This window comes from Pygoscelis adeliae, unplaced genomic scaffold, assembly GCF_000699105.1.
Source record: "Pygoscelis adeliae isolate BGI_AS28 unplaced genomic scaffold, ASM69910v1 Scaffold71, whole genome shotgun sequence".
NCBI classification, from domain to species: Eukaryota; Metazoa; Chordata; class Aves; order Sphenisciformes; family Spheniscidae; genus Pygoscelis; species Pygoscelis adeliae.
The window spans coordinates 116,288-129,298 of record NW_008824356.1 but is presented as its reverse complement, the minus strand read 5'-3'; the positions used below and the strand labels follow the sequence as shown (position 1 = coordinate 129,298).

The following is a 13,011-nucleotide window of genomic DNA, read 5'->3' as shown; positions in this document are numbered from 1 at the left end:
TATAGCTGCTCTTTTCTCTTACTCTACTGAAATAAGGAGTCCTTGTTTCCCGCGATGCAAAAATTCCCACTCTACAAAGCCTTCCTTTTCCACACTCGGATGGAAGACACATCTCCTTTTCCCAGTTCCAGTCCCTATAGTGCCTCGTATGCCTCCCCAACTCACTGGACTGGAAAAAAGGAGCCCTTGAGGGAAGGGTTAAAGAAGAGCCAAGGTGTTGCAGCTGAAAGCAGCTTCATGCCTTAAGCCAGTTGTAATTAGTAGGAGTCCTTTTCTAATGGCTAGAGTAGAGTTCATTAGACCGAAGATCCTCAGAGGCAAAATTAATATTTCCTCTTGAAGAAAGACACTCAAGTTAACTCTGAATTAATACCACTCATAGTTATGTTCTATTCTTGTCACCCCCAAGTTATCCTGCCATGCTCCAGTGATGTACACTGCACATTTCTCTCTGTCTTACAGGAACTTATTTTCAGTGTGCTCGTTTGTTTAATTTTGGGGAGTGCTCCTGGAAATCTAGACGTTATTTAAAAAAAAAAGAAGTGTAAAATATATGCTGTGAACTAAACCAATCCTAAGTAATGCTTACATTGATTTAGTGCCAGATTCACCAGGTGAATCTAGGGTCGTGCACTGAACAGAACTGAGAATCAAGAGCTCAGTGAATCTGACACTGAAGGTTAAATATTTAAATAGGAATTTAAGTTAATTCCACAATCTTTTAGGTATCATTTTTAAGTTTTCTTGCTTTTGTACAATTATTTAAAATATTAAAACATATTAAAGGTAAAAAACAGCTCAACAAAAACTATTAAAAATGTAGTACCCTTTTTTCTTAAAGCATTGCATGTCTATGACATTCAAAGTCCAGCTGAACCTTGAATTAAAACATTGTAGGATCCAGAAAGTAAATTTGGAATGGCTTATCTCATACACTGCTGTGACATAAAATAACAGTAGTCCCTGTACTAGCTGCCATGCACTAAATACTGTAGGACTGAGTTTCTTGTGACTAATTCAAACTACATTAGAGCTTTTCTGGCCTAATTTGCCCGAATATGATTGTTTCAGAAGTTCATCTCAGCTAGATGAGATCTAAAAAACGATCAAGCCAATTATTTTAAGTTAAAAGGTGTATATTTAGGAAAGCATTAAATATTGCATCAGTTTTGCACCTAATATGTTCCAAATATCCAGGAAGATAGGTGGAAGAGAAAATGGTAAACAGCTTAAGATGTACATGTTCTGAAATTTCATATGTGCCATGTCTGCTGATGTTTTTGAATGCAACTTGTTTGTGATCCCTTGGAGAGGTCTTATGGGTATTTGATTCTTCAGCTTGGAAGAGGAGAGAGGTTCGGGTTGTTCTTGTCCTCAGGTAATTGCCATTTGTTCTTAAATCCCCTGTTTTGTTTTTAGGAAAGACATAGAATAATAATAGTTGTCAGCTTATGATCCCTCATATAAGTCACTATGGCTTAAACTGTGGACTTGCAGATGCTCTGCTACTGTAACAGTAGGAATTCTTTAGGAGTGTATGGTACATCTAAGCAAATGTACGCTCAGGGCTAAGTTCTTGTAGTTTCTAAGTAGTAACACAAGGGTTTGCACGTATTGAAAATACAAAGAAGTGGCAAACCCTGCAGCACACGTTTTACTTTCCTATAGCATCTCTGAAACATCATTCATGTTAGTGCTGGGTCTTCTAAAATGGTACAAGATCCCAAAGCGCGATTTGAATTTTGAGGATAGAGGCAATCAACGCAACCTTTTATCTCCACTTACCTGGCCCATATGTGTTCAATGGTGCTTTCCCTTCTAATATATAAGCTTGTTTTCCTGCATTGGTAACATCCTACTGCCCCCAAACTTCCCTCTCTTTAGACAAGCCTCACCAAGCTGGTTTCTCTAGACAGTGGCTGTGGTTAAGCCCAAAGGCCTGCTGGTTATCCCTGATTTGGTAAGGATGGTATGGAGACAGTGTCAGATGGGACACGTTTTTACACAGACATTGTGGGGGGGGGAAGGCAATATTGGTATGTGATAAAGTGAACCAGAATTGTACAAAGATTCCCTGAAGAGTTTTGTCTTGAATTATAACTTGGCTATGCCACCTTTGTATGATGGTATGTGCCTTTTTTTTTTTTTCTCGTTAGTTCTATGCAGGAGGCACAACTGAGCTGCTGAGTCTGGCTTATGATGTGGTCATTCTAGTAGTGCAAGAGACTTCCATGAAAATAATTTATTACTTATTATTATAGTTAAAATTCTGAAGCACATAATAGAAGGTCAAACTAAACCTAATATTTTTGAAGGAACGTGCGTCTGTAAGATGCAGGAAAAAAGCTTTGTGCTATATAAGCCCTATTATGCCTGCTGTCACTAGCAAATCCTTTGTCAACGAAGGGCTTTTGTTTTGGGAAATCCCTGACTCTGACAAGTTAGTGTAATCACACAACGACTGCTGAAACCCAGTAATCTTCTCTTGTTACTTTACAAAATAAGGCATGTTACAGACAGAGCATTCAAACCACTGTTTGCTGGTATTGATGTCTGAGTGGAGGAACACGGTACATAATAATTTCCATCTGTGGATAGTTTAATATTAACAGCTTGTACTGAAGTCAGTTCTTTGATGTGTTTACACATGTAACACTCAAGTGTTTTTCAGACCATAGCTATCTAACTGTGGTGCTTGTAGGATTAAATCATACACTTGACTTAAAGAGAAGAGTGCAAGAAGCCTCGAAAGACAACACAGTTGATTGCATTCTAAGTGTGGTATTTCAGTATATTTAACTGAAGATTTGTTTCCTTGAATTCACTTAATTAGTCATATAGTTTAATTTGTAAAAGAAAGTCAACATTTGCATTGCATAAAAACATAGTAGTTCCTGTGGTTACATAAATATCTAGCACCTCATTTGACAGTAGCGTCTGTGAAGAAATTGTATATGATCATATTAAGGCTTTATCCTCTGCCTTCAACATAGGAAGGAAATGCGTGTTTCAGCAAGTATGCTTCAACACTGAAAATGAAACTTCATGCGGACAGTTATTGCTGTTTGTTTTTTTTTAAATATGCATCACTTTTTTCAGTTATCCAAGTAAATAAAAAAAACGGCTCATGATAGTTTGCTTCTTTTGTTAAGGCAAACATTTAAAAAATGTAGGAATACCTATGTTGTTTTCAATTTAATATCTCGGTGTAAAGTACAGGAATAATGTCACAATACTTTTTAGATATTGAGCCTGCAAAAGGTTAGCACTTCTTTGTGAACAGTATTGAAAAATACGTATTTAGGAGAGTATAAAATGTGTAGCTTGCTTTCTTCTGAGTGAATTTTACTGACTTGAATGTTCATTTCCACAAGCATGATTTAAAATAAGATGATCAAATGTCAAACTTGAAGTATTTTTTTTCTGACTCTTCCAGAACATGAAGCTCCAGTAAAGTTTTGTCAGATTCTCTGGGACATTTTTAGTGGGACTGTTGAAACCTTTTAAAAGAAGTCAGGCAAACAGCAGTCTGTTTTATGTTTTAGGCTAGCCTGTGCATCTGGACTGCAGGGCTGTTCCTTGTCGTTGTTCCCAAGAGGCCAACTCTGCATCCAGGCAGTCAGCTTTTATTGCTTCCCATTAGTCCCTTCAGCATCTCCCTAAAGTTTCTTTGGTTTCTGTGCCTGGGAGGGATAGAAGTGGTGCTAGAAGACAGTCAGACTCACCCAGGTGATGAGAACAGCTGAATCCATTGGCAGGGAATCAGTTTCTTAATTGTTTTTTGCAATGGATTTGGACAAGGTAAAAATACAGATGGAGGGATCTCCTGCTAGGGATTTTACCTTTGGGGTAGCAGTTATATGAAGGACTGTCTCCTTCCTGCAGTGGCAGGGTTCTGCACAATGACTTTGTACTTCTGGCTACTGTAGACAAACCTGCTGTGTCCTTGAATAGCTTTTAACAAAGCTCACCAGATAAACCATGAGTAGCTTCAGTATATTCCAAAAGTTCAAAGAATTTGAACAAGAAGGAAGGGCAAGGCATCAGCTAGTAAGAGTCATGCAGAATGCCCCATGTTGGGGAAAAGCTTGGCACCTCTCCCTTCTTGGAATTAAAAACTTTTTTCAAAATAAAAGACTATGCAGACACTGGATTCTATTAGATAGTCTCATAGTTTTAAGGCATAATTGAATTGGTGTCACTGGCTTGGTTGGACATCCGTACAGTTAAATATCTGCACATGTTTCTTTGTGTTTGTTGTCACTTGGAAAATCATATTCTGAGCTGTTAAAGTATAGATTACCTTGCTGGGATGGTTGTTCTAAAGGACTGTTTAGTGTTTGGAGCTGCGCAGGCTGTTAGTTTCCATGGTGTAATCCAGTTAAGCAATCATTTCCTGGGAAGTTTCCAGATTTGCTGAGTCAGTAGTCTGGCTGACTACCAGGAAAAACTAATTTATCTTTCTAACAAACTAGGCATACCGTCCGAAGAAGAAGAAGGTGCTTTGTGGAAGAGATTCTTGCTTTTGCAGTGAAAATAGGATAGTTCTTGGTTTCCTTTTCTTTCATGGGCTTTAAATTGTGGCATCTGTCTGATGCTGGGGGTGCTGGAAGTTAAAGTTGAGGGATATTGACAGGAGTTTTGGAAGATATTGGGAGCTTCTCGCTCGTCATTGACAAGAGGGAGGAGGTACTCCTCCTTCTAATCAGTCAGTCATCAGAGGGACGTGGAGTGATGCTCTGGCTGCTGCTGCCATGAGTTCTCTGTCACCAGCTTCCCTTCCGTTGCTACTTCTGAGCAGGAGCTGAGGGTCGCATTGGCTCCGGCTGGAAGAGGGAAGGAGTGCAAGTCCATCATATCAGGCCTGGACATGCAGGAGAGAGATCAGATCTGTGACTGATGATGTCTTTTCTAGTATGGGAGAAGGTGAAACTCAGCTTTACCTCTTACTTGATTTGAAGACACTGTAAATTAAGAATTGCTGGTGTGTTACACAGTGTGCTACGCTGCTATTGCATAGCAGCCCAGTGCTTGCAGAATGGCAAAGAAAAGCTGAAATACTTTTTCTGTAAATTGGACTGTAAATAGAAAAAGCTGATAGATATTGCCTACAAAGAATTTGTTAGAGTGAGTTTAGGGCTACATGTTTAGTTTCACTCGTTTTGAGGTGAAGGTGGTGAAATTGTTGTGTTCATTTGTTATTGAGCTTGTTATACATTCTCAGTATATTATTTTTAACAGAAATATAAGCAGCAGTTTGAATATTAAAATCATGTTAAAAAGTTAAAGTCAGGACCAGCCTTGAAGGCTGACATCCTGCAATTGGTCTTCCAATGTTTTCTTTTGTTTAGTATCCATTACCGCTTGGACTGTAGAGAACACTTCTAAGTTACTAGCAGAAATGTAGTTAATTGCCATTCTCTAACATTACTCGGCAGCCATGTGAAGTGAGACTTGAAGTAAATCCTTCAAAAATTATAACTGTGCATTGACCAATACAAATTTCGATAAACAAGTTTAGTAAACAGGACAAAAGCTTTATCAATGGGAACTTGGTATTTGATCAGAGTTGATGGTATGACAAGTGACTGTTGCAGAGTTATCTTTCAGAAAGGATTGGCTCAGTGTAGAGCATCTAAAATTCACTTTTTGTCCAACCTGATGTTTTCTCAGTACCATCCAGAAGCATATACTAGCACATTAAAACTGAAAAACTTGCCATCAAATTGAAAAAGCAAAAAATACAGCAAATAATTGGTCCCACACTCATACTGTACCACACCTGAGATTTGATCAGACATCATCTAGGCAGCACATCTCAGCGGTCAGAGCCAAAGCTGTAGGGAAGCCTGTCTCTCTCTATTAGTCATATAAGTGCCTAAGATTAGTCTCAGTACATTTCAGCAACGCTACTGAAGTTTCTAAAACCTGCAAGGCATTTGGTGAGAAAAACTGGGCCAAACCAGCTTTCTAAAATCCTTTGGGCATGAGGTTAACTAGATGTAAGTAATTTGGACTTTTAAAAAGCTTTTAGCAGTATTCAGTTGCCAAAATAATTTTTGATTTGGCAATAATTTGGAAAATGAAGGCAAAGAATGATAATAGAAAGTAGGTTTAGCTTAAATGATATTAGACAGGGTTCTAAGAGAGATCATAACATTAGGAGATACTTGGATCACTTGTACTTCAGACAAGAGTAAGGTTGTCAAGAAATAGCTCTAGTGGTAAGAACAGTAAACTGAAATATTAGTTTGTTGCAGTGACATAATGAAAGCAAACAGTAGAACTCTTTCCTCTTAGAAATTCTTACTCCTTTTCAGTTAAAGTACATTTTAAGAGAATAGTATCACTACATGTGAAAAGTCCACCTAATGTCCATATTCAAGACAAAGACAGCAAAGTGTTGTGACTAATGCCTTGCAGGTGGTGATTAGAATTAAGGCAAACCATTAAAGAATTACTTTATTCAAAAGGAAAATACTTAAAATGTAGTATGTCACATGTATAACTGTTCTTGTTGTGAGCACTGAAGAGCAAGTTCAGAGCTAGGTATCTGACCGTAGCATAGGGTTGAGGATGTAACATGTAAGGCACTGCACTAAGACTGAAGTAGCGTCAGTCTGGGCCAAAACTGTCCCTATTCTACACACAAGACTGAGAGGAGGGCATCGCTGTTTCTGTCTCCTCTTGTGAGCTTTGTCCTGTCCACAAGTACTGAGGGCTGTCATTTGCAGGTAGTTTGCACAAGCTGAGCAACGCAGTTTGTGCTGTATATGTGGGCTCCTTCTTACTTCCTGCTGGGCTTCTGTCCTCCCTTTCAAAGTCCTGCTCATGTTGACTTCATAAGACTTAATGCAATCTGCCTTGGAAATATGAGGCAAACAATATTGCTAACTAACAAATATTAAATAAATTTACTCATAAACTGAGACTAGTTTGGAGTTTTTTCGTACGCCTAAGTGCTTTACAGAGCATGAAGATCTAAAACTCAAGAAGTAAAGACATAATATCAAAGTGTGTACTCATATTTTTTCCGCTATTAATTGTGATAAAGAAAAGACAGATGCCTTTTTATACTTGTTTCAATCTAGTTTGTTTATGGTGACCATATGTACTTGTCTCATACAATGTATTTTGCATATTTTTCCTTGACTTGACAGGACTGCATTTATACAATGGATAAGCATGTGATGTTGGCATTGTTGTCAATTAGCAGGGTAGCTCTAATGTTCAGCAAATCTATTGCATATGCTTCTTTGGAAAGACAGATAGTTCTGCAATATAACCAAAAGAATTAATCTTCACAGCGAGAGGCCTATCTGAACTTTAGAAGGAAGAAACTTTTTTTTCCCCATGGCAAATACACTGTGAAGGCAAAGCCTGGAACTCCTTAGGTTCTTCTGCCATCAAAATGACTTTCAAATTCCTCTGTACTCCAAGATTCTCAGACAGAAGCATACAGAAATGTATTTTTATATTTTGGTGACCAGGAAATAATAATCAATCAGCCTTCTTAGGTGAAGAATTTCCTATAACGTTATTAGTTTGAAACAAAACAGTTTTTCAAGTTAGGCCAATCTGAAGTTTCAGCTACTACAACTTTTTGAACAGTGCAGGCTCACTGGGAATGCCTCATTTTCTAGCCTTCAGTTATCAGATTATTTGCAGATGACATTAAGAAGATGCTGAGTTTTAAATGATCAAGCTGCATCTTGTCACTTTTTTTTTTCTCCTTTCCATGTTAACTGTGGGTGCAGTTTGGTTGTTCCACAAGGGCAATTCTTAGGATAAGGCAGTTTTCTGGGTCAGTTGTTTTCTGAGGCGATTACTGTATTTAGATCTAAATTAATTTAGTGGAGAAAATAAGGTAACTAATTTCTTTCAGGAATTCTTTTGATTCCATACCTTAGACTGTGTGTCTCACTTCATACATATTTTTATATATGTATTTAAAAACCTATTGTGGTCTATTGTGCATAAGCTAAGTGTGGTAAGGCTAGTGATAGCAAAACCTATAAATAAAGGGGGTGGAAAATACTAATCTGTTCTCTATCAAAAACCTGCATGCACATAGAATAAGGTAATAATTTTCTTAATGTTTATACAAAAAATACAGCCTTTCAAAGTTACCTTTGATGTAAAACAGAAAATGAGAGGTAAAAATGGCTTGTGTTTTTATCAGAACACAAAATGCTTTTCTGAGAAATTTGTAGTCAATATTTGAATTTTGATTTAAAAATTTTTTTTTTAAATAAAAACCTGTTTCAGTCACAATGTGAAATGTATGATAGTAGTGTTGGCAAAGATATTGTTTGATAGCATTCAAATTTTTCAAACGTAGTCTGAGAGGGGTATGTTGCATGTTCTATTAGTGTTTAAAAGCACTTACGTTACTTTTTATGACGACTTAGTCTTCTTGAGGTGACTGACTATGTGAATATGATGTTCTTTTAAAAATCAATACATCGTGATTGTTTCAAATGTTCTTTTTATGTATTTCACAGCAAAAGACACCGTCCGAATCATTCACTGGGCGAGAGAAGAGATCAAATTCACAGTCCTACATTGGACGACCTATTCAGCTAGACAAGATCTTACTGTCCAAGGTTAAAGTGCCTCACACTTTTGTCATCCACTCTTACACACGGCCAACAGTTTGCCAGTACTGTAAGAAGCTTCTCAAAGGGCTTTTTAGACAGGGTTTGCAGTGCAAAGGTAAGTAAATGCCCTTTAGGAACATAAAACCTAAGCATAATAAAATTAGTAAATTAGCATTTGAGTAGTTATTATGTAGCCTTACTCATGATTTCCTCACTAAACTGTCTAGGTGTAGGCACATGTACAATTACATTGGATTAAGCTGGAGTCAAAATTACAGTAATTGCTGTTCTGCAGGAGCTGGCGGCATGGCATTCTTACCCTGGAGTGTATCTGCAGTAGCTCGCATCTTTTTTATTCAGGTGTAAATTATCTTGTATTTGGCACTAGGTGAGTGTGTGCTCACAGGCAGTTAGAGCAGAATAGATAACACAAAAGACTGTTTTCCTATCTTCATTGTTTTCAATCTACAAAGTCTTATGCTTGAATTGAAGCATGTGCCTCAGTCCCACCAGTTCAGGGGTTTGGGGGAGTTGTAATGGAAATAAAATAAGATAAGCTTATATGAGAATTTAAACCCACATTTTTTCAATGTGACTAATGTGCTCTCAAGTCTTATGGTGTTGTACCTTAGTAGGTGCCAAAGTGAATCAAGCCCCCTGGATTGTAGCCTAGATTACTGGCTTACCTTAACCAACAAGAGTGCCCATAAATACAAAGCATTGTGCGTACTATGGTGTTAGATAACGTTGGCTAACAGAGCCTTAAAATCACCTTCCATTAAAATAAACAATAACTATCACAGAATTAATCAGTATACTTAGTGTTGCTTCTTTGAACTCACATCCTGCAAAAATTCAGTCGCGTTTATTTAACTTATGATGTGATTTAACTAAAGCAAAATCGCTATGAAGACGTCACCTGATTCAGTTCATTTTGAATCCCAGTGACATAAGCAAATATTAACCTGATTTTTTAGAAAAATATTTACCTACAGTTTGGCACTGCTGTACCTCAGCTGGTTTTTGGATCAATCTGAAGTTAAATAATTACAAGGATATAGACAACATTAGTATATTTCTTCCTTCCTGACTCTTTGCTTTTCCAGGTGTGTTAATAAGTTACAGCTCCTAGTTTAAGTAAAATGTGTTCATAAGCCAAAAGAAAACAGTTAAGATGACATGTAATAAAGTGCTGCTTACACATATGAAAAAAGTAAAGGCAGAGTGAAATAAAAATATCTGGAAAATAAGGAAGGTATTGAAGGAACCCTCCACTGAAGGCTATCTGGAAGTTGCTTTGAGATGTAAAGAACAAATATTTTCTCACTTATAATTGTTGGCTAGGGTTCTGCTGTTTCAATTTCCAGTCATCAGTATTTGATATGTAGTCAATCTCTTAAGCTGCAGTGGATATACTGCAGCCCGATCTGCTTCTTTCACTGGAAAAGCAGCTCTGGCTTTGCAGCCAAACACTCGGGTCTCCCCATCGCTCCCCTAGATGAGTTGAGCATGCGCTTCGGCTGCAGCTAGTGCCAACGGCCCTCAGTAATGCTTTCCTTTCCCCTCAAGGAAACACACTTCTAGCGTCTTCATCCTGTCTCTTCCACTGGCAGGTGGCATGCAGCCAGGCTAACGAACGCTCTCTGGACACGTTAACTTTGTATTAGTGAAATGGTAGGGCTTGATGTTTGTAGGCTGTATAGCAGGAAAAAATATAATTGTATCACAGAAAAAGAGAAATAATTTTACTGTATCCCCTTTTTTCTTAACAGACTGTAGGTTCAACTGTCACAAACGCTGTGCTCCTAAAGTGCCAAATAACTGCCTGGGGGAAGTTGCCATTAATGGAGGTAGGTTGCCTTAACAATTGTTTCTGTCATTGTTTAAACCATCAGTTAAATGAAAGAGAAATGTAAAACTGTGACGTGTACAAAGACACGTTTTTCCATTGCTTGGGAGTGGCCTTTCCTCCGCAATATTTCTATTGTATGTCAAAGTTGAAGTGTGGGAGGAACCCTATGAGTGACTCATACACCATCAGCTTGGAGTGTGTGTCTTCCAAATAGGTGGCACTGAGAGACAGGCTCAGCTGTGCCACAGAGGTGGTGTCAGCAGCAAAACGGCTGGGTGATCATGGCCTGTTGAATGCAGAATGCCAAAGTAAAGCAAAAAGCCACACGCATGAGAAGTTGGCATTCACCTGTCAGATACAAGCACAAAATTGCTTTTTAATCTGGGGGGAAAAAAAAGTGTTTGTTTTAGGATAATCTTCCTGGAAGGAAAAGTATACCTGGAAGAACTGGGAAGGCCCTCCAGGAAAAAATTCCACTGCCTACTGCTGGTGTGAAACTAATTGTATCAGTTGCCAGAAATAAAGGCTTGAATATCTGCCGATTGTCCCATACATGTGCTGTCGGTTTTGTGTCAAGTATAGGAATGTATGGGTCGACTTGACAGACGGTACTGGAGAAAAAAAGGGTGGTTGTAGCTGAGTTGTTGATTGCCTTGAAAATGTCACTTTTCTCTGTGATAAGAGAATAAGAAGTGTGGTGAAGCGTTCAGTTTCTAATGCATATTACCATGTTAAGTTGTCAGCGTAAACTGCTTCTGAGGTTAATAGTCTTGCCTTATTAGGCATCCTTTAAATGCCAATCCAAACTTTAAATCAGTGATCTACTTTATTGAGGAGATATCAAGAATTTCCAAAATTAGGAATGTTAACTAGTGTTTTTCATAGTATTTCTCATAGTAGTGTGACTGTATTACTACAAAGTTTTTTTTGTTTAATGGCAATTAGTGTAGGCAAAAATATTTCAGATGCTGAGTATCCAACTTGAAACATGATAAGGTGCATGATTTTCTGGAAGGTTGATGTTGCACTCCTACTGCATGTCCTCTCTCATGCACCTCAAACTTGACTCTTGGAGTCACTATTATTATTATTTTTTTAAATCTTTACACCATTTATACCTCACTTAACCATTAACCATCCCATAACAACTATTTCTTCAGGAGTGCAAGTAACGAAGCTTATGGAAGTTTATGGCCTGGTTTTCAAATCCAAGAGCTAAACATACACCATGATATGTTAAGTCCATTGATAACAGTATAGAGTTTTCCCTGAGATTGACAGTCAGAGAAAGTAACTAAATCTGCTTGTAAATGATGAACTTTCCTGCGTAGGTGCAGTTTTAGAGAGGAGTGCAAAACAGGATTGATCAAAAGTGCTAAGAGAAGACAGGAAGGCAAGCCTTGTTCCTGGACAGCTGGACTAAATGAACAAAATTCACATTTGTTTCTGAATGACTCCCTTGAAGTTCCCTCTTTCCATCTGAGGCAACTGTATTTCATCCCTCCAACACACCCTCTGTGCCCCCTCCCTGCCTTTGCCCCACAAGCAACACACTACTTTTGTTGACTTGCCTCCTACACATGAATTTGATGCCAGGCTGATGGGAAATGATGGTTTGTTTGAGGAGGAGCTGAGTGAGGAAAGCTTGTGCAAAGCCACTTGGGGTGAGAACATGTACTCCAAGCTTACTCTAAGTATACTTTCTGAAGCTCTCCATCTTAAAATGTATAGAATTTGGCTTTTCCCCACCAAATAATATCCATAGTATGGTATCCATAGCATCAAAGTAGAACTCTTAATTGTGCGTCCTAAATGACTGATATAAGGTCCTTAGGATTATCAAAGGCAATTCCATCCTGGTATCTCATTTCTATTTTTACAGTAATTTTAGTTCACATTATTTTTCAAACTTAATAAATAAAATACAGTATCTGTCACTCTGTCCATCTGCTGTGTGATACATCTTACTCAAAATAGTAAGTGAAGGAAGAGCTGAAGCAATAAAATGCCAAGTATGTTCTCATTAATAAACACGTTATATACTAAATGTGGGAGGTTATTTTTAACTGATTGTGGGTTTATTAAAAATAGAGATAAAAAAGTGTTGTAGGAATAGCAAAGAGAGAGCCTTGCACTGTAAAGTGTCATTCATGACTGGATGACTGTTTCTGCTAGAGATGAAGTATAATGTGTCTCTTAATCACACATCAGTAATGTCTCCAAATATTTTAAGACTACTGTACATGGAAACAAAACTTTCAGCTGTGCACTTCCAATTTGAGTGAAATGCCATCAATTCAAAATCTTTTGCTGTCAACAGTTCAGTGTGCTTTTTCTTTTGGGGCATCGTCTACATTGACTGTCAAGAACCTTCCTCCACACAATTAGGCAAAAGGTTCTTGGTGAGAATATTTATTGTAGAATCATAGAATAGTTTGGGTTGGAAGGGACCTCTAAAGGTCATCTAGTCCAACCCCCCTGTCATGGGCAGGGACATCTTCAACTAGCTCAGGTTGCTCAGAGCCCCGTCCAACCTCACCTTGAATGTTTCCAGGGATG

The 13,011-nt window shown here is 38.0% G+C and overlaps 1 protein-coding gene across 1 annotated transcript in view; it reads left to right on the top strand.

Annotated features, from left to right (window-relative positions):
- PRKD1 (protein kinase D1) overlaps positions 1 to 13,011 on the top strand; it is a 74,392-nt gene that overhangs the window by 30,975 nt on the left and 30,406 nt on the right. Inside the window, 2 exon segments of the mRNA XM_009319339.1 lie at positions 8,505 to 8,715; positions 10,373 to 10,450. Of these exon segments, the coding sequence (XP_009317614.1) occupies positions 8,505 to 8,715; positions 10,373 to 10,450 (289 nt within the window).